The sequence below is a fragment of the Ambystoma mexicanum genome, chromosome 13 (assembly GCF_040938575.1).
Source record: "Ambystoma mexicanum isolate Mex_15411 chromosome 13, UKY_AmexF1_1, whole genome shotgun sequence".
Taxonomy (NCBI): Eukaryota; Metazoa; Chordata; class Amphibia; order Caudata; family Ambystomatidae; genus Ambystoma; species Ambystoma mexicanum.
The window spans coordinates 178,887,414-178,909,681 of record NC_090938.1 but is presented as its reverse complement, the minus strand read 5'-3'; the positions used below and the strand labels follow the sequence as shown (position 1 = coordinate 178,909,681).

Here is a 22,268-nt window from a genome sequence, read left to right as displayed (position 1 = left end):
TGATGTCTTCCAAAACTCTTTGTGCGGTCCACGTAGAAATTCAGCGCTCTAGCCACATCCAGCGAGTGCAAAGTCCTCTCAGCCGCCGACAAAGGCGACAGGAAGAAAACAGAAACACGAAGGGCCCGTTGAGATGGAAGTCTGACGGCACCTTGGGCATGAAGGAGGGGTGCGTCCTCAGCACTACCCTCGTCTCATGGAATGTCAGATATGGAGGCTTACAGTAGAGTGCCTGGATCTCTCCCACTCATCGTGCGGAGGTGATGGCCACAAGAAAAGCTGTCTTCCACGATAGGAACTTCAGCGGTGCCAAGTGCAAGGGCTTGAATGGCGGACTCACGAGCCTGGTCAGCACTACGTTGAGCTCCCATGCCAGGGCCGGGGCTTTCAATGGCGGGAACAAGCAGAACAGTCCCTTCATGAACTCCTTCACCAGGCGATGAGACCAAAGCGACGACCGTCCCGGAGTTCTGATGTAGAGGGAGATAGCAGCCAGATGGATTTTGATTGAGGCATGTGCCAGCCCCGCCTTGGCCAGTGACCGCAAGTACAGCAGCAATTGAGGGGCCGCGATCCGTAGAGGGTTGAGCTTCTGTGCACAGCACCAGACCGAGAACCTCTTCCACTTATGTCCATAGCACCTAAGAGTCGAGGATGCCCTGGCCTTTGCAAGCACCTCCTTGCAGTCCGCCGGAATGTCGTAGCCTACGAACTCTAGTGCTGCAGGAGCCAGGCCTGTGGGTTCAGCGATCCCGGGTCGTGATGTAGGATGTCGCCTCCTTCACTGGCGAGCAGATCCGCGTCCGCCAGCAGTTTGACTGGGGGGTAGCTGACATGTCCAGAAGGTCCAGGAACCATATCTGCCTTGGCCACTCCGGTGCGACAAGGACCATCCTGCACCGGGACCGTCTGAGTTGATTGATGAGTCGCAGAAGCAACGGCAATGGTGGGATCACATACAGGAACATGCCGTCCCAGGGGAAGGAGAATGCATCCCCATGCTCCCCGACAGGGGAAACCTGCTGGTGAACCTCCAGCACTTGGAGTTCATCCCCATCGCGAACAGATCGATCTGGGGATTGCCCCACCATCGGAATAGGAGATCCACTTGATCCTGCCAAAGTTCCCACTCGTGGCAAGAGCGCAGCTCCCTGCTGAGTGAGTCGGCGACTGTGTTTTTCACTCCTGCCAGATGAAAAGGCACCAGGAACATCCCCTGGGCGACGGCCCAGTGCCACAGATCTTGCATTTCCTTTGATAGGGCTGGGGATCTGGTACCTCCCTGCTTCCGGATGTAGAACATAGTGGTGGTGTTGTCGGTGAAGACCCGTACCACTTTGCCCTTGAGGGATGGAAGGGAAGACCTGAGGGCCCAGAACACAGCCCGGAGCTCCAGGACGTTGATGTGCAGGGACCTCTCCTCCGGGAGCCAAAGGCCCCTTGCGTGGAGATCTCTGGTGTGCGCTCCCCATTCCTCCAGGGAGGCGTCCGTCGTCATCGTTTCCTGGTGCGCTGGGGTCTGGAAGTCCATGTCCACCGCGAGATGCGCGCGGGTGCCCCACCACCGGATCGACTTCAACCCGAAGGGCAGGGCCTTGAACTGGTAGTGTCGCCCTTGGACCACGAAAAGTAGGAACTTTCAATGTCCTTTGTGTATGGGGATGTGAAAGTAAGCATCCTCCAAGTCCAGCGACAATAAGAAGTCGCCTTCCTCCAGCTGTCCCAGCACGTGCTGAAGGGTAACCATCTGGAACGTCTGGGCTTTGATGTATTTATTGAGGCGCCGAAGGTCCAGGATGGGCCGCCAGCCTCCGTCTTCTTTCGGATGAGGAAGTACCGCGAGTATACTCCGGAGCCCCCGAGCTTCTTTGAGACGAGTTCTATTGCACCCTTTCTCTTCATGGCTCGTACCTCCAGAAGCAGTTGTGGAACGTGATTTTCTTTCCTGGCCACAGGTGGGAAATGGGGGCACTTCCTTTGGAACTCCAGAGTGTACCTGTGGGCCAGGGGATCCAGCACCCAGCGGTCGGTGGAGATGAACTTCCAAACACTGACGAAGTTCACCAGTCAGCCTCCCACCGTGGTGCTTCGGTGGGGGTCTGACGTCATGGCCGGTTCAATCCTGTTTCACAGAGGCCTTGCAACCCTGGGCTCCTTGGCGATGACGACGGTATCCATTGGCCTTGCTGCAGCCTCTGTAGGCTTCTTGCGACGAGGAACTGGCAGCTTGGCAGCACGACGATGAACTGCCGCCAAATCCTTTGGAGGCACCTTGGGATTTTCCTCCGGAGGTCCAAAAGGACGGCTGTCATTGATGGAGAGTGCCCAAGGGCTGGGCCATCTCGGTGTCTGCCTTGGTGGCCTGCAGACTCTCATCCACTGCTTTCCCGAACAGGTTGTTTCCGTCGAAGGGCATGTCCAGTAACTTGGTCTGCAGTGGAGGATGATGCCGTCGCCCCTGCCGCTTTCCTCTTGGCTGCCGCAGAGACTATGTAATCCGGGGTCGGTTGCACCCAGAGGCACATAGGAGCAGAGTCCGGGGCCCGGTACTTCTTCTCGTACCTGTCTCTCTTAGGGGGGGCCGTGAACGGGTTCTTCAAAAGAGACAGACCGTCATCCCATATGTCACCCAACAGCGGGACTGAGAGTACGGTTTTCCTCTTGGCCACCCGTCGTTGGTAAAGAAATCCCTCTTTCTTCTGTTCCTCGGGGCACAGCTCGAAGAGCTCCGAGGCCCTGGTGATCATGGCGTGAAAGGAGCCAATTTCATCAGGGGGGGAAGCCTGGCCAGGAGGTGCGGAAGATCCATTCCGTCGTCGCCACCGTCGTCAGTCCCCGTTGCCGCCATCTCCATCCCCGTCTCCATCTCGTCCCTCGGCGGCGGGATGGAGGTGAAGGCTGGAAGGGAAGGGGGGGGATGGACTCAACTCTGCTTGCTCGTCTGGCTCCCTGACGGTCCAAGCACCGCTGGATCGTCTGCTGGGGGTAAGGGCAACCTTGTCCTTATCTCCATACACAGGGTCTCCAAAGCCATCAGGGTTGCTCCTGAATTGTATTGTGGCGTAGGCATCGGTTGTGATGGGGTGTCGGTTGGGGCGTGGGGTCCTCCGGATCCTCCACGGCCCGAGGCTCCTCGTCGGCTCCACCGTCGCTCTCTAAGTCCGCCTCCTTGGGATCCTTCCCTTAGGTCCTGGAGGAGGTATCTGTGTCTGTTAGGGCTACCGTGCCCCCCTCTTTCTCGCCCCAGGGTTTCACAGGGGTCTTCTTGATAGGCTGGAAAGAAGATTCCTTCCAGGGTGGCCAGGAAACTCTAGGCCCAGAGGTCATCTCCACTGGGCTAGCCTCCGCCGGCTTCGCCAGGGCCGCCACAACTCCTTCAATCGAGGCCTTAGCCAGGTGAATCAGGGCCTTCAAGACCTTGGGCGCGTCTGGGGCCTTCACCTTAAGGCGAGCGTCACTGCCTCGCCCCCCCCCCCCTTGGCTTTCTCCGTTGGGGTCGACCGGGGATTCTCCCGAAGATTACCCGGGTTCTCCGACTTCCTTTTCACCGAGCCAGAGCATTGGCTCGTGGATGATGGCGTCGGTGACATTGCGCCCTGTCTGACAGCTGAGGAGCCGGAACCAACGGCGCTCCCGGTGTCCGCAGACTCGCGGTGCTTTGCCTTTTGTTGGGCCCTCGTCGCCGGAGCGCCCTCAAAGGTCTTAGAAGACCGCTTAGACTTCTTCTTCTCACCTGCTGCTGGGCTCTTTGCCTGCAGCCAGTCAGCGAGTCGTTTACGACGGTCCTTCATGGTCCGTACAGACATGTTCTTGCAGAACACACAGTCCTCCTCCACGTGCAACTTGTCGGCGTGTAAGCAGTAGAGGCACTGGGAGTGCTCGTCCTCCTTAAAGATGTTCTGCAGTCCACATCCTCGGCAGTTCCTAAACAGTTTGGATCCAGTAGGCATCAAATCTCCTTTGTCCTGGGCCATGTCCAACTCGGGGTAGGCCTCAAAGGTCTTCCGGAATCCTCCAAGAAGTGTAATTCGACAAAAATCGCCCTTGAGGGGCGTCGAAATTTCCGAAATGGGTCCCTGTTGATCTGAAGAAGAATCGGTGGATCTTGAGGCTCGAATTGACCGAAAAAATAAGAGTAAACTCTTTGAAAAAACACAATACGCAGTAAAGGTTCGAGAGCTACAGCACGAGGACTCCCAACACTTGAACGTGTGGTAAAAATCTGAAGATGGCTGCCAGAAGAGGGTCTTAGGTAGAGGGCAGTTATTGGCTGGGGGCAGTATGACCCAGAGACCAGTGATTCATTATTAGGAGAAAGACAGTTCAGAAACAAAACTAAAACTGATTTTTTCTTTAGCGAGGATTCCCAGCCTGACGACGGGGAACATTCATGAGCATGTGAATCCATGCCAGACCCCATGCTGGAGATCATTGCAGTTGTGTTATCAGTTTGTATGAAGATACTTTTCCACTTTAGAGCAGTCTGAACGATATCACTGCCATTTTTATTGCTAGCAGTTCTATTCAATTTATATGGCAGCGTTTCTGTCCGACTGGTCTGCTTTTTTGTTGCCATTGCTCTGTGACCCACTGTTGTATTGTTATTGTCAAAAATTCTTCCTTAAGTGCGACAAAGACTCAAGGGTATCTTGGCGCTATAGAGTAGCAGAGGTAAGTAGGAGCAAGAGAAAGACAGCCCAAAGAAAAGAGAAAAACACAGTAAGCAGACCAGCTAAAAAAGAAGCATTTTGAGCACTTTTGAAAAGGCCAGATGATCAAAAGCGGCATGCAAGGTCAGGGCAACAACCGAGAAAGCTCTTCCCCCAATGGTAACTCTGGGAAGACGTGGGACACACAGCAACAGCTGATTTTCAGAAAGTAAGTATCGTGAGGGGGCGTACTTGACCAATTTCCCAAGAAAATAAAATGCTCCAGAGCCATAATAGGCCCGGTAGACAAGTCTTAAACTTAATTCTCGTCGCCAGTGGCAACCAGTGAAGGGCCCATAGGAACAGAGTAGCACAAGCATACCTCAGGAAGCGAGCTGCCAAACACGCAGCTGAATTATGAAATGCCTGCAACCGCTTAAAAGTAATTTCGGGTGAGTAAGCAGCATAGCGTTATATTAGTCCAATGTCGGCAAAATGGATGCTGAGACAACCAAACTCCATAATTCTCTGGGAATAAACGGACACATTTTCCTCATCATTCTGCGTTTTGCATGCCCTGAACTGCATCTCGCCTTAACTTGGGAGGAAGCAGATGCTGCGATTTTAACTCTTAGATTTTTTACTACCTCAACAAGGGTGGGACGGGGGACCAGTAAAAATGGCCAAAAATCAGTAGTTCAGAGGGGCTGGGCAGCGGGAGAATGACGGAGAACCATAACCTCAGTTTTCTCAGCATTTAGTTTTAACCAATTTGCATTCATCTAGCTGCCAGTGTCCGCAAGACAGTTTTTAAGTCGAGCTGCCATAACACCCTGATCCTGATCTATTCTCAAGATGAGCTGGGTGTCGTCAGCATAAGCATAGAATAGACACCCATGTGAATGGATCAATTTCGCCAGAGGAATAATACATATGTTAAATAACAAAGTGGAAATAGACAATCCCTGTGGAACTCCAAAGATCTGGGTAGAGGGGAGAGAAAGGAAAGGAGGAATGGAAAGCACCTGTGTCCAGTCAACCAAAAAGGATCTAAACCACTCAAGGGCCGCTCAACCAATTCCAATTTCTGCTAAGCGTTGACACAAAATTGGATGATCAATCGTGTCAAACGCTGCAGAAAGATCTAATAAAATTAGCATTCGAACTCCGCCCTGATCCAAAATCATAGTTAGATCATCAAGGACGGACGTTAGCACCGGCTCTGTACCCATCGCGGGGAGTAAGCCAGATTGGAAAGCATCAAGGATGGCCGACGCTCCAGAAATTCTCTAAGCTAGGGAGTAACTATCGCTTCCAGTGCTTTCAACAGAAACACTAGAAGCGATATAGGCAGGAAGTTACTCAAAACAGTCGGGTGCAGAGTAGGCCTCTTTAACAAAGGGGACACCATTGTGCACTTCAGGACAGAAGGAACAGAGCCTGAGACCAACAAGTGATAAAGCGCCATAGAAAGTACTGATGCAAACTTAGCACTAAGACCTTTCAAAATCCTCAAGGGCACCAGGTTGAGATGGGAAGAGAACTTAAGCTGCTGGGTCACTTTACTTACCTAGTCCAGAGTAGCCAGAATGAAGCTTAGAAAGGATCTCTCACCCTTCCGTAACAAATATAGTTGCAGGCGCAGGTAAAAGAGTCACTTCTGGAAGAGGCCAAAAAGTGCGGCTGGATCTTGACTATTTTTTTTTCAAGAATTCTGAGGGAGAATCACACATGATATGATATGATTGGTTATTTATAATGTGCTTAATACCCACTGGTTTCTAAGCGCAGACCCAGGGATTGAACCTGTGGTGCTCCGTGTCGTCTTGCTTCCAAGGCGAGCACGTTGCCCCGGAGCTATCCTCCCAAGACATCTCCTGAGATGCTTGGATGGTAGAACTTGGGGAAGAGAATTGCCGCACAAGAGTTCTTCAGAGTGGTTCTTTGGTTTGAGTATCCGATCAGAAGAGAATGTTCTTTTAGCTTCAGAAATAGCTTTGTGGTATTCAAGGAGGGCACTCTTCAAGAGAAGCTTTTCATAATAAGCTCAACGCCAATGCCGCTCAGCTTGTCTATATTGCAGCCTCAGAGACCGCAACTCAGGAAAAAAAACAGGGGGTGGATGATCTAATAGGTTGCTTCCGTTTCTTGATGGGGGCCACTTTGTCCGCTGCTAGACTGAAGGTGGAGAATAATGCCTCAAGTGGGTCCTTGGGGGATAAAGTCTGATTAGCCTCTTAATGTTTAAGGATAGAATCACACAACGAAGGAGGCTCCACTTGATTCAGAGGCGAGAAAAACACCAAGTAGGTTTACAGCTTGGGAGTGCTGCAGGAACTGTTAACAGGAAAGGCATGATATAATGATCAGTCCACTCAACCTGACAAGCGGTATAAGTTGAGATGCGGTTATTTTCAGCAAAAACTGAATCTAAGGTGCGACCCAGCCGGTGTGGGTCCAGTGACCGGCTGGGCCAAGTGTAGATCAGCCATAGCAGTCAGTAAGCTACCACCAAGTGACTCATAAGGATCATCGACCCTACAATTAAAATCACCCAGGACAATTAAAGAAGAGTGTTCCAGCTGTAAGGAAGCCACAAAGTCAGCTAGATCCATAGAGAAAAGTGTATCAAATGAGGGAGGGGGTGATACACTAGTAGATATGAACCTTGGATGTGGGAAAAAATGAGAGCCGCATCAGCATGGACTCAAATTTACCACTCGGGCAGCAGGAATGATGGTACACTTCAGATTCTTCTGAAAGATAAGCACCATCCCTCCACATGGGCGTCTACCTTGGGAGTCTACCATGAGGCGAGGCTTTCCCAGACTGTGCATTCTCACAAATGCTTTTCCTTTATGCTTAATTGCACATCTGATGTAGCCCTCCACACCAGGAGTGATGCTTTAGTGGAATGCCTTGTCACTTTCTCCACGTATGCTGTAACTTTTTACTCGTGGTCTTGCACTTTGTGGACTTCGCTATCGCACTTGTACTGTAACTAGCTCCTGGATGCCTTAGGGTTTTGTACTCTGCTATAAATGTAAAGAATAAGTGAATAAATACCTTCACGGTCAACTTGTACAATGGAATACTCCACTGGGATTGTATGAAACCTCGCAAAGGCTGATCCCTCAGTAAACCATGTCTCTTTGATACACAAGAGAGCAGGGTTTTGGGTACCCAGCAAATGGTGAACATCAAACGTATGCTCAACCAGAGCATATGTTTACCGGAGACTGGACATTTCTAAGAAGACCGCACACAGATAGATTGAGGGCGGCGGTACCCAGAAAAAGGAGGGTGAACTAGTTTGCCAATTCAATGGCCAGACAGTACTACCTGGGGGCAAGGTGCAGTAAAGCTGCCTGAAGTAATGCCTTGCCCTGCAAGCCACCAGAGAGGGAGCCGCCCAGGCCCCTTTGAGGACACCGACAGGCTCAGACGGGATTTTCCTTTTTAGGAGCATATGACCTCCTAGAGAGGTCATTCTGTACCTTTGCGGTTTTACCTACTTGTTTGCAGGTCTTCGATCCAACACTAGTCTCATAGTATATTCCTGGGTTTCTAACAACCTTTCATGATGAGTGAGCTATTGGTCTTGCTCTGGGCGGATGGCCACACGGTTCTGAAATCAGCTCAATGTAGTGACCCATTTTTACTGTGCTCAACACATGAACCAACATCTGAAATTATTCCCGCCCATGTAAGATGATACTGGTCGTCCTGCTGGATTTGCTGGGAGGGGACCTTGACTGGACTCTCATTTTGTGGCATAGGTTGCCCCTCTTGAGGCCTGACATCTACTACGTGCTTGACCTCTGTGAGGTTGTCGCTTGTATAACTGCTAGTTCGTTGTGGAAAGATGCTTTGGAAACTAGTGGTATCTTGCAGGAAGTTTGAGTGTCCTGCTGGTTGAGTATAAGGCTGGGCCCGAAAGAACCACTTGCCCGCGAAAGGTCCATTGTTGAAAGGTTTTGCCGGATATCTGCCCTAGACTATTTATAGTGTTGTGTTCCTTTATTGACAGCTCTAGAGCCTAGTCTACTGCCACTCCAAACAAACAGTTATCCTCAACAGGTTAATTTGTGTTTTGGGTTTAAACCCCGACTACCTAAGGCAGGGGTGTCTTGATTATGGTGGAACCCGGTATTAGTCTACCTGCTGTTTCAGCTGCATCTAAGGTTTTTTTCTATAGCTGCGTTGGTAGAGATTTTTCCCTCAGTTATAATTTTAATCATTGCTGATTGGATGGGTTCAGCAACCTCATCAGTGAGACGATCCATTTTATCCCATTGATCCCGACTAGATCTTGCCATAAGGGCAGCAGCATTAGCAATCCTGCAGAAATAGCTATTTTCCTTCCGTAAAAATATATATTTTTTTCTATGTCTGGGGCTACTCGCTGGCTGATAAGGGTGCACATCGACTTCATGGTGACCCATTATGTAAACTGGGTCGCTAGGGGTTGCATTGTATTTCTACTCAATGCGCCGAATGACCGCTTTATTTTTCACTGGGTTAAACATGGGGATATTCTTGTAAGCACACTTAAGTAGTGGGATAGAGTGAAACAGAGCTCTTGAAGCTCTTTTCAGCAGATCAGCATACAGAACCTGATCTTCTTCTTGTGCTGTGTCTGGTAAAGGAAGAGTGTAATCATCTGCATTAGTCTTCCTCCCCAGTAATGAGTGAGGGCTCAGTGACATCACTATTCCTGTTTACCCCAGAATGCGATTATTATACCTTTCGCTACGCTATTAGCACCTTGTGGCTTCAATCAGGGTGTGTTGTGCCCAAATGCCCTTAAAATAAAAATTGTCAACCATGAAGGCCACCTCAGGGAAACAAAAGGGAACAAGTCCCTTTGCTATTTCTAAGTCTGGGACACAGGTGTCAAGGGCATGGAGTCGGATGCCAAAGCAAGGGCATGTATATGGGGGAAACTAAGAATTCAGGGATGTGAATGGAGGGCACTGGTGGAAGGGGAAAATGTAATACCAGGAAGAAGGGTGCACACGGCCAGCAGAGAATGTAGTTACTGCCGGGCTCTCTCTTTCTGAGAATACATACCAGTAAATTGTACATTAGAACTGACCTGATTCATAGGAGCTGGCATGGAGGGGATGGTGAGAGTACTGTGAGCGCCTTGTCTTGCACTTGTTCAGGCTGTAGACAAGAATCATCAAGACCACTATGCCCAGCACCACACTGAAGGCAATGGTCAGAGCAGCTTCGGAGTTCCTCAGATTTACCTGTTTGACTGAAAAATGAGACAGAGGATGTTATACAGTGAATCTGAAAGAACACAGCTAAAAAACAGTCAAACTGGTCCCAGCATGTACACGCACAGATAATGTGTTTCTCTATATGAATGTAAGAACACAAAACAATCAAAACAATGAAAACGTGGTTATTTAATCTAGTTCTACATGGATGATTCAACTCAAATTTGTTTACTGGTTTGTTTAAGGTTTGGCAAGAGAGAGAGCTTGTTCTCCAACAGCCAGGTACAGATTCAGAAGGGGTCAGCTGCTTGGACAACCATGATCTCTATGTCTTTCTGAAAGCTCAGTTTCAACAGCGGCCATTTCTGAATAACCAGTGGAGCTGTTTAAGCAGGGAGAGCTTGGACAGACATGCTTTTGGAAGTATGGTTTCCCTGTTGCTTGGTGCATTATAGCATTTTCCACTTTAGTGCTTTATTACATTGTTGCTTATGGTTGAATCTGTTTGTGTTGTCAAATTAAGTTCAACTAAGTTCCCCATTGCTTGACCAAATCTACAGTCCTTTCTTTATTTTTATAAGGAGACCATACAAGCAAACGCGCAAGTGTTAGGTGGTCGGCCTCTCCGGCCCTCACATTGTCAGGATGCCCTGGGGGGCAGGGCGGCCGATCAGGGCCATGGAGCAGAGGGCAACCCAAAGGCTGCAAGAAGCACACTCAGCGAGGTAGTTTTGCTGCAACTGCCGAGAGAGACAGCACTCAGCTCTTTTATTAGAGCAGTCACGTGGGTACAAAAGTGACCACAACCATGTGACTCAGCACAAGCCCTGTGGCTTAGTGCTGATCTTACAACATCCCATCCCATGCTAAGGACAAAAAAAATAAATAACACGATATCATACATATCATACAGCATGCATTATTTTAGCCAATGATAAAATTACATTTTACTCCCCAGTCTGCCTAGGGCATTACTATGCACCCAGTTTGCAGGAGGCCCACTATCCACACTTGGCAGTACAGAATATTATTTTGTGTGTGAAGGTGGTAACTACTCGCCCACTGACACTTCTGACAAACACTGATGACATTCTATCTTACTGGGCCTTCTTTAAGTAGATGAGTCATACGCGGGATCACAGCTTCTAAATATACATTACTACTGAGTCCACTTTAAGAGCAGCATGTTTGCGGGGTCACAGCTTTTTAAGCACCTAATTGACATGGTATGAGCTTATGGACATTGATACATTGGCATATAACACAAACCTTTGGAACCTTAACACTTCACACACTTTATTAGTCTAGAAAAGAGTAGGGAGTTCCCCACTAGATGGCAAAGCCGCACTGGGGGCACCAGGGCCACATCGGCAGGTCGGTCATGGAGACGGTCCCTCACTCTTAGTCCACAAAAGAGTAGGGATCGCCCCACTGGCCAGTAAAGCTGCATTGGGGACACCGGGGCCACATCAGTAAGTTGCCACGGGGACAGTTCCTTTTTGTCAGTTCACAAAAGGTGAACGCCCCACTAGCCTGCAAAGCCACACCCGGGGACACCAGGGCCACATTTGCTGTCATGTCGCCAACAAGCCAATGATCAGTCTGGACTGAGCACTCAGGCCACCGTTCCAGAGCTGGTTGAGGGTCTTCAGAGCACCCTGTTTCTACAGGTCATGATCCAGCAGGCTGATACTTCCGGCGGGGTCTGGGTTGGTTCTTGCTACTTTCGACAGACAGTCAGGAGTCTTTTGTAACCCCGTCCCATGAGGATGGGGGAAGTGGGTGGACCCTCTCCTTGAGTCCCCCAACAGGTGGAGAAAGCTAACAGCAGCAGTCAGGGTCGCACTTTGCCCAGGTTTCCCCAGGCAGCTGTTCTTTACAGAAACCGTGGTGGTGGCGGCCACCCTACATTGAGGGTCCCTGTGGCAGAAGCTGTCAAAAGATGTGGTCAGGGCCACACTGTGGCTGACTTCCCCAGGCATCTTCTCTCCCCAGGCATGAGCAATTGACATCTCTACAGCGGTGGTGAGAGCTGTGCTGTGGCCTTGCACCCCAAAACGGAGCTGCTGGCAGCATACTTGGGTCACGCTGTCTTTTTCTTGGCTCACCATCCACCTGACGCCATGAGCACTCTCTCTGGGGAGAGATGTGTTCAGGCCATTGTTGCACCCTTGTCATCTCCCACAGGCAGAAGTTCATTGTGGCTGTTGTCTATGGACGCCATCTGCGGTCTTCCTCCATGCAGAAGATTTGTTTATTTGTTGGGGCAGTGCACTGCTTCCCTTAGTGTGGTGGTGGGTTGCATCTTCACTCCCCATGCAGGAGCTACTCATTGAAGGTGGCGGCAGCGGGCTGCATCTTCACTCCCCATGCAGGAGCTTTTCAATGAACGTGGCGGCACCAAGATCGCATCTGCACTCCCCTTGCAGGAGCTACTCTTTGAAGGCGTTGGCAGTGGGCTGCATCTTCACTCCCCATGCAGGAGCTTTTCAATGAAGGTGGTGGCGCCAGGATCGCATCTTCACTCCGCTTGCAGCTGCCACTCATTGAAGGCGGCGGCAGCGGGCTGCATCTTCACTCCCCATGCAGGAGCTTTTCAATGAAGGCGGCAACGGTGGGGAGTCAGTTCATGCAGGATGGAGGTGGCGGCGGAGCGCACTGTAGTCACTTCCCAAGGCAGGAGCTCTGCATATTTCTTTTTGTTGTTGCAGATGAAGCGCTAGCATCTTCACTCCCCATGCAGGAGCTTTTCAATGAAGGTGGCCGCACCAGGATTGCATCTTCACTCCCCATGCAGGAGCCACTCAGTGAAGGCGGCGGCAGCGGGCTGCATCTTCACTCCCCATGCGGGAGCTTTTCAATGAAGGTGGCAGCACAAGGATCGCATCTTCAGTCCCCATGCAGGAGCTTCTCAATGAAGGCGGTGGCAGTGGGCTGCATCTTCACTCCCCATGCGGGAGCTTTTCAATGAAGGTGGCAGCACAAGGATCGCATCTTCAGTCCCCATGCAGGAGCTTCTCAATGAAGGCGTTGGCAGTGGGCTGCATCTTCACTCCCCATGCAGGAGCTTTTCAATGAAGGTGGTGGCGCCAGGATCGCATCTTCACTCCCCATGCAGGTGCTACTCATTGAAGGCAGCGGCAGCGGGCTGCATCTTCACTCCCCATGCAGGAGCTTTTCAATGAAGGCGGCAACGGTGGGGAGTCAGTTCATGCAGGATGGCGGTGGCGGCGGAGCGCACTGTAGTCACTTCCCAAGGCAGGAGCTCTGCATATTTCTTTTTGTTGTTGCAGATGAAGCGCTAGCCACCGTATCCTCGTTGACTCACCCATTCAGGGGTGGACGATCATGGGCCTGGAAGGCTGGTGCTGCTGGCGAGATCCAGGGGGCTGAGTTTGGTGCTCTGGCGGCAGCACACGGGCCGTGCCGTCCAAGGTTGGCTCCACCTTCTCGGATCACTGAATCCCTTTGTTTTCAGCACTGAGGAGGCCAGAAGCAGTGCGCAGGCCCATGAACCCTTGTTGCCAGTTGTGAGGCTGCCCTGGGGGGCAGTGTGGCTCGATGGGGCCATGGAGCAGCGGGCAGCCCCAGGCTTCATTAAGCACACTCAGTCAGGCAGTTTTGCTGCAACTGCTGTGCAGGAGACCGGTCAGCTCTTTTATCAGAGCAGCCACGTCGGCACACAAGTGAATGCACCCATGTGATGCAGCACAAGCCCTGTGGCTCAGTGCTGACGTCACAAATGGGGGTAGATTCTACCTGGCGTAGACTAAAGTTTGCACAGTTTCTTTAACTGACCATGAAGGAAGCAGGGGCAAAAGTAGACCTGGTAAGGGAGCACTCTGGCTTGGACCATGACAAGAATTGGTTTCCAAGTAATACCAGACTAATAGTATGAAACACTGTGACACAAAAAAGAGAAAGTTAGGGCCCGTACTGTTGGATATAGTTACACTGATCAATAGTCTGGAGTCAGTAGCAGACAAACCGGCCCCACTGAAATTGATGAAGAAGCCGCCTTCTCATTGCACCCTCTGGTATACACCGGCACTTTGGGCATTACGCCTGGAGACACGGCAGGCAGAGCGGCAATGGAGGAAAGGCTATGAGGTTCATCTTTGCGCAACGTATAAACAGCAACGCGTGATCTATCACAAGGCTTTCACAATAGCCAAATCTATATATTTCGAGGATTCCATTCAAGCAGCAGTGAATGCCCCAAAAAAACGATTTGATATCATTAATAAATTGCCTAAACCTGACAGCAACACACAGATAGCCACCTCACAACTTTTATGTGATGAGCTCTCAACCTTTTTTATTAGTAAAATTGAGATGCTCAGAAAGGGAATTGCAGGTAAGGGGAATCCTAAAGATGCACATAATGTCAATATCGGAAGCGGTATTCCAACGCTGTCATTAGCAAAAAAGGCAGAGGTGCGCTTCTCTGACTTGACCTTAACAACCAAGGCGGAGTTGATTGAGATAGTTGCATTGCTTAAGTTGGTGTCGCCCCTAGATCTCATTCCACTGAAACTGTTTAAAGCAGGGTCAATTGACTTTTATGACACACTGGCCACTGCAGTTAATTAATCCTTGGAGTGGGGCCAAGTTCCATCCAAGCTTAAAGAGGCTGTAGTTATACCACAGTTGAAAAAGCTGAAACTTGACACCTCGATCTTGGCAAATCATCGGCCTATTTCACTCCTGTCCTTTTGTTATGAAAGTCTTGGAAAGTCAAAACATCCTAGACAGCTGTCAAATGGGCTTTCGCCCTTTGATAGGAACCAAATCAGTTTTGGTATCGGTACTTGATGACCTCACCATGATCAGGGATGCGGGCGGTACGGCAGGACTCATTCTCTTGGACCTGTTGGCCGCTTTCGCTACCATTGATCACGGAATACTGATGGTGAGGCTAGAGGAGGTAGGGTTTTCTGGGGCAGTATTGGACTGGTTGCATGCTTTTTTGACCTCACGCTCACAAATTGTTTCCGTTCACCCCTATTGTTCATCTCCGGTCTCGGTCTCCTGCAGAGTTCCGCAGGGATCAGCTCTCTCTCCCCAGCTTTTTAATTTATATATTTGTCCTCTGATGATTCTTATCCATCTGTTTGGCTTCAGAGTCTTCTCATACGCAGACGCCACACAGATTCTGTTTAGATTAGACACAAAGCAGGGTGATATAAGGGATAAGCTAAAAAACTGGCTGGAACCCGTCCGGGTCTGGATGGAGTCAAATTAGCTCAAGTTAAATGGCGGGAAGACAGAGATTTAGATCAGGGCAGCTGATGGATGGACGGATGCCTTCTGGATAGTATCACTGGTCCCACACCCTAAGCCTGCTAAGGTTGTTCGTAATCTAGGTTACGGAATCCCTGTCCATGGAAGCGCAGGTTAATTCAGTACATGGTGCAGGCTTTGTTAATCTTAAAACCTCCCGTTTATTCTAGATAAGTTTCATGATCAAATAGTGGCAGCATATGTAAATGGGAGTGTGGATTACTGTAATGCCATCTACCTGGCGCAGCCTTCCTTTCTCATCCAGCACTTGCAAATGTTACAAAACGCAGCAGTGCGTCTGGTTACACACATTCGGTAGAAGCTCGGGTAGAATTTGAGGTGCTGTGTATCATGCACCATGCTCTAAGAGGAAATGGATGTTTAGCCATCCAGGAGAAACTGGATAGATATATCCCGGTACACTCTTTGAGATCCTCGAATGAAGCATTGTTGCAGATACCTAAATATAGGAAAGCATGCTTGGGTGGCCGGGCTTTCTTAGTGGCAGGGCCCAGGGTTTGGAACTCATTGCCTGGAAAGTTGAGGAAAATTGAGGATTTTTTATCCTTTAATAAGAATCTTAAAATGTTTCCCTTTAGATAAACATATTCTCCCATCTGTCCTGACTATTGGTTGTTTTGAGTGCCATGATGCCTGGGGTGAAAGAGCACTATACAAACAATTGATTGATTGATTGAAAGATGCACATTTGTAATCTGTCCCTGGCAACCGGGACATACAAGTTTCTTTGTGTGAGTCGCCTGCGTGAAGAAGTATAGCAGAGAAAACAGATTTCACAGGAGCAGCAAATCAACTGATGTTCAGTGTTAGGCGGACATTGTAGCTAGGGGTCTGCTATACTTTGAGAAAAGGACTATTCCTATTGATGTTCCATCCTGAGCCTACGTTGCTTGCCGGTGGCTGGCCCGATGCTTTTGCTGCTCATGCCCCAAGCCATCCATGCTTGGAGCTGAGAGAACCGTGAGTGCCTTCAACCCATGGAGAGTTTTATGCATGGCAAGGCAGGAATGTTAAATGGGTACCCCAGTGGAGCCTGTAATAGGTTCCAGTAGTGATGCATCAAAGTGCTTTGGGCACAGAGTCTGTAAATTTGGCTTCATGGCACGATGTGCTTACCTTTTGCTCTCTGCTTTAGAGAGACTCCTTCAATGTCTTTAGCTGCTCCTTTAATTCCTCTCTCCCATCAAGAGGGAGGACAGTTACACGGTTCTATCACTGGACTTTGTGTAATGCAGGCTCCTATCAACAAGGCAGCTTCAAGACCCCAGCAAACAGCAGACCACCCCACAAGGTATGTGGATGCAAAAGGAGGGTGTCTTACTCATCCTGGGACTCAATCCTCTGTCCGGTGCATGCGACTATCTTAGTAAGTAGCAATGATCGATACCAAAACAGGTAAAGACAGGCATTACATTTCTCCTACCTAGGACATCACTCTCCCTAATCAATGATCTTCAAAGAAGGAAACAAGATTAATGAGGTATAGATCCTACTGAAATCTCTGGCAAGAGCATAACAACTTTTTTCTTTCATAGTGCTTAGAGTGGCAAATTCCTCCAGCTTCTAAGAGGTGAGCACTTGTAAATAGGGGTGTACCGAACTTCGGCTTCGAGTAAGTATTCGGCCAAATTCCGGCTGAAAAAAAGGTGTTCGGCTCCGGCCAAATAGTTTCTTGCTATACGGCTCTTGCCAAATACTTTGACATTCTTATTTGAATACAATGCAACATGAACTCAGAAAGGCAAATATAGACTTCAGTTTGCAAAATTGAATAGAATGAGACCAGACACTTAGCCACAAGACCAGACAATTGCTATCACACAGCTGAAAAATATCTTATATTGTAATCTGTTCTTTATGGCATGTTTTGTTACAGATTCTTAGACATAAAAGGTGCTCATCTTTTATACCTAGCCTGCAACAATACACGTAAATCTTTTCTTTTGGCGAATGTTTATATGCAATGTGCACTTTTTTCAGTTGGAAAAAACAAAGTGAAAGAAATGTGCATAGATACTTTCAGTTCCCATAGCATACGTCATAGTCCCCCTTTTCTTTTTTTAAGGACTTGAGTCCTGAGTTTAACATTATCTGATATTTTATCAGGAATTATAAGTTGCATATGTTTGTGTATTGGCGAGAAAGAGTGGCTATGATAACTGAAAAGTGTGTTGCATTTGTTTGAGTATAGGTGTGAATAGTTGTCAGATGGAGTTCACGCATTCCAGATTTCCTCTTGACTTGTGTCCTGCATGAGCCAACATGAACCATTTTATACATTTCCATGTGAGATGCAAAGACGTTTCGAAACTCGACCGCATCGACTTTGCAACTGGATATAGAATGCAATGCATCTGATTCACAAAGGCAGTCCTTTTGCATTTGTGAAGCCTCCTACTTCAACTGGCACAGAATATGCAACAATCTTCTGTACATTCGGTCCCTTCATTTTGGTTAAATCTGCTTTATTTCTGGCTTTTATGCTTTAAATAAAGATGCTACATTAATTACAACAAAGAGAAATAAAAGTATAGAATGCACTTAAAATGGTGCTTTGTTTTTTCAATAAGTGTGTTTTTCAAGTTGGGAACATGATTTATTAAATAAAGCAACTATTCGGCTTCATATTCGGCTTCGGCAGAATAGTTGACAAACTATTCGGTATTCGGCTGAATACTAAATATGCTATTTGGTACAGCCCTACTTGCAAACACGAGCAAGAGTGTCAATCCTCTCTATAAAGCATTTACTTACTCACAATGACATGAATTAAACATATTAATGAATTAATGAGTTGTCATACTGTGCCAGTTCAACACCATAGTGGTCTCAAAGTGCAGAAACGCTGTCCTGGTTATACCTAAGTCCGCTTGCAGGAAATGACCAGAAAATAATGTGAGATTAAAGAACAAGGAAGGCAGGCAGTGGAGAGGACCTTTCATGGAATCCATTAGTTGAGGACCCTGGCTGTAGCTGAACGGGGAAGAGCTGCAGGGGTTTTGAGATCTGCCCCCCTACCCGTTCGTAAGGCCAATGAGCCGCATCCGAGACAGTCAGGTGTTGCTGAGCACAGTGCAGGGCCACGGGAAGCTTCTGTGTTCCCTCGCCGCCCCTCACCCTTTGCTGGCACAGGTGCTGGTGTTAAACAACAACCATACTGCAGGCTTTGAAGGCTGGGTAAGGTTAACGTCTCACTATCCTAGAGCATGCCTCCTATTCTCTCCTGCTAACATTTACATGTGTGCTGGCTGCTGGAGGCGGTTTTTTGTTTCTATTTGAAATTCTTTAATCAAATAATGTGAGGCGGTGACTGTGGGGAATCGTTCACTTTGTGCCGCCTGCAGGGTCCAGTGACAACATGCAAAGAAATCTTACTAATGGTGAAGGAATACTACCGATACTGAACGGAGGAAGGAGCTGACCGTAGTAAGTGCTGCTCCGCTGTTCAGCCCATTTAATAATTAGTAAACATGTATTGCCAATTTGACGATCCAGCCCATTAAACCTTTGGGAGGATTAAGTAATAGTGGGCTGTTTCGGAGAGCGGATCCTCTCTACCCAAATTGGGTTCTTGTATTTGCACTGATGGACACCAGAAAATAGAGATATGGCATTCATAGCATGACATCAAGGAGAGGCAAGCGGGGACGTAGCCCAGCCCCCCGGCACACCAAAAAAGGTCCTTGTCCATGTGCAAAAAGAGGCAAAAAAAGTGTAACTGTGCCAGGGCGCCAACCCAATATCATGGGCTTGTTCAGTAAAATATCTGCCCCCTTTAATGATAAAGAGTGAACGGTCCACCGAAGGCCAGTAGAGTGTGCTGAACCGGAGCCAAAACTAACATCGACACAGGTGCCATTTGCCTCCCTACCACCGACCACACTGGTTAATTCCTTTATCATTGACAATAATGAATCTTTACTCAACCTATGCGAAAGCCTAAGGAGAAAATCCTTGGGTCCAGAAGTGATTGTTCAGAAGGAAACACCAGCGACTAACCTGTCAGGCACCGCAGACTTGGGCAAATTTGTTTCATCATCTTCCATAGAAGATGTGTATTGTTATTCCAGTGAAGGGTTTGATTCCAGTGAAGCCTCTAATCTCCCTGGTAAAGGGGAGTTGCCAAAGGAAACTTTGCAGTCTATTCAGTCCATTGAATCTAAATTAGAAGCTCTTCTTTCACTTGTAACCAAATTGGCGCAAAATCAGTCCAAATTCTCCATCCTTCTTGGAACCGTTACGAAGAGATTAGTTGCTGGGGAGCACCTACATTTGAAAACAACTTCTTCCTTGAATAAAGCCATTTTACAGTCTAGGCAGGCAAAACCGTCCAGAAGTAAGAGGGCTGAAGCAACGGACTCCTCCCCGATACCAGCGATGGTTGAGTCAAGACAACCACAGATAGACCAGAAAGGGAGAAAGACATTGTTGATATTGTGGTCTATTCAGAGTAACATGAACTGGAAGCTCTTTGTGTGGAGATGTCAATGTTAAATAGCCCCCTGACAATGACGCCAGATAAAGTGGATTCTAGCATCACATCATCTATTGGAAACAGTACCCCAAGAAAGCAGCCTGTTAAAACCCAGAAACCTGAGTCCAAAGTTAGGCACAACCTACCTCATGCTTCTGGTCATCACACAATTACTAATGACCTGGGTGAAGACACAGTGAAGCAGCTTCGCCTACATGGCACCTTGGATAACTGGATTAGAGCACCAAAGAGAAATGGGAGGGGAAATTGAGCTAATCAGGATGACCTTCGGATTATTGAAAGACCGGGTAAGAATTGTAATTTGGTCAAAACGACCATATCCCAACACAACTCTCTTGAGAAGCCTCATAAGGCTGACAAAGGTTTCCAATGTTTGAATAAAGATAAAAGAATGATAGACAGCCAAGAAAATGTGGATGAGCCAAAACAACGGTTAATGAAACTGTGTCAATGTGTGGCAAAACCAGTCTTTGCCACAGATCGGATAGACCGATCGTGCCCCATGAAAAACACCAGCAGGCACCCAGAAATCCATAAGGGTTCTTGGCAAAAAGAACAATATAAATAACTGTCTATCTTGGCTGGACTATTTTGAATTGACACAACAACGTAAAGAGCTGCAAACACAGGGGATGGCTGGATTCGGGATTCAAGGTTCATCAAAATTGTCGAAAGATATCCCACGGCCATCAGCTCATTCTTAAACCGTACATGGTTATTCCATCTGTTTGGGCTAATACCAACTTTAAACAAATTGACTCCCACTGATATTTCATCTTTAGAATTGCCCCGGGTGGGCAGCCCTATTAATTGTTTTTTGTTGACCATGGCTTCCTCTAATGCAGCGGAGATGTTTTGTCAACACTCTAGGGAATTCATCAAGTTGGATTTTGAGCTGGCTATTTTTAGACCTTTCAAAGTGCCGGATAATGACTATGAACTCAGGCCAAAGGGTTTTCCCAGAAATGTTATTATTGCTATCACAAAAACTGACCAGTTTAAGAAGGTAGATCAGGTTGCTGGTACTTGGCTAAATATTTCTTCTCCTCAGCAGTTAGATAAGTCATCTTCATCTCCAGTGACACGTCCGATTTCCTGGAACACACATGGACGTCGCTCATTTTTTACAAACTCTGATGGTCTTGCACAACTAATGAAGGCTGAAATATTTACAGGAGACTTGGCTGACTAGAGCCATTGAATTAGATGGGTATACCCTGCTCTTCAAGTTAACTGAGATCCCGTCAGCCGGGTGTCCTAAAGGGTGTCTGTGTATGGGTGCTAATGCTGTTTATTGAAGCCCTTTACTAATAATGTCTCATATAGTAATCTTTTGTGTGGGGTCATGCACAATCCCCCTTTCTATAAACGATCTTTATTAATGATGACTCTTTATGATCCCCAGATGGTTCCTGTACTGTTACACTCAAGTCCCTGGTGAGGGACACACAACGGGAGGGGCATGCCTCTCACCCTAGGGGCATAGTTATACTTGCGGGAAATTTTAATGTTGATTGCCTAACTGACATTATTCCGGGATTGGGAACAGGTCTTAAGCCATAAAGAAAGAGATGGAGGGATGATTGGTGTGATATTCTTTTGGAATTTGACATGCATGCTTTATCTCCTAGGGACGGAGGTTTTATACCTACGTGGACTAATGGTCCGTATCCTAGCAGAATCGATTTTATTTTTATAAATGATTCTATGCAATATTCTAATCCTGAGTTGAAAGTCCTTCCCACCTATTTGAGTGATCACTCAATTCCTTCCGTGACTATATCTTCCAGTGCCATGCCAAAGGATTCATTAAAGTTTAATCCAGTGGTAAATATACATGGCAGCCGTCCTTGTTGGATGATTGCTGATATTGGCAAGTTTAACAGTAGAATGTTTAACTCAGATAAGTCAGAGAAGGAGATTCTAGTTACAAATGATTGGCAACTGGATGGCATGGTTAACATGTTTGGCCAGGTCCCTGGGAGACAGAAAGAGAAAGAAAAATAAAGTATTGAGACAAATCCAAAGACATCACTCTCTAGAGGTAGTTCTGAGGAAAGAAAGGATGCACTCCCTCAGATCCCATTTTCATTTTAAACAGTGGCTATCCAGTTATCATTGGCATCATGCCAATTTGAATTAAAATTATATCAATACATTGATTCTGACTAATGATTCTAAAAAATGTTGGCATATCATCCACTTCACTATGGCTGGGTCAGCTGCGAGAGAACTTATCGGTATACTGGAGGGGATTCGAGAATCCCATATAAAAAATATTTATTGGGTGCCAATGATTGGCACACGGGTATGGTACCAACTAAAAGACTTAGATTATCAGTCACTGATACATAAAATGAAACCCTCTGGGGATGGGGGCCCTGGCGGTATGAGTAACATGGTCCTTAAGAGTGATCCTGTACTTTAACCTAATCTTCTTAACCACCTTTTTTCCAATGTTTGTGAAACTGGGATAATACCAGAGATATGGACTTACTCTGTCTTGGTCCCGGTCCATAAATCTGGACCGTGCAACATTCCTACAAACTTTAGAATGTTAGCAATGTTGGATAGTTCTTCAAAAATATTTTC

At 47.8% G+C, this 22,268-nt stretch overlaps 1 protein-coding gene across 3 annotated transcripts in view; it reads right to left on the bottom strand.

The window, feature by feature from the left end:
• The window catches only part of LOC138521052 (osteocalcin 2-like), a 241,332-nt gene that overhangs the window by 12,041 nt on the left and 207,023 nt on the right, over positions 1–22,268 (bottom strand). For 2 of the 3 annotated variants that reach the window (XM_069633571.1, XM_069633572.1), the window contains one exon: positions 9,748–9,912. The exons of the other annotated variant lie outside the window; for it this stretch is intronic. In XM_069633571.1, coding sequence (XP_069489672.1) covers positions 9,748–9,912 — 165 coding nt within the window. The remainder of the gene's footprint in view (positions 1–9,747; positions 9,913–22,268) is intronic. 3 annotated transcript variants of the gene reach the window in all.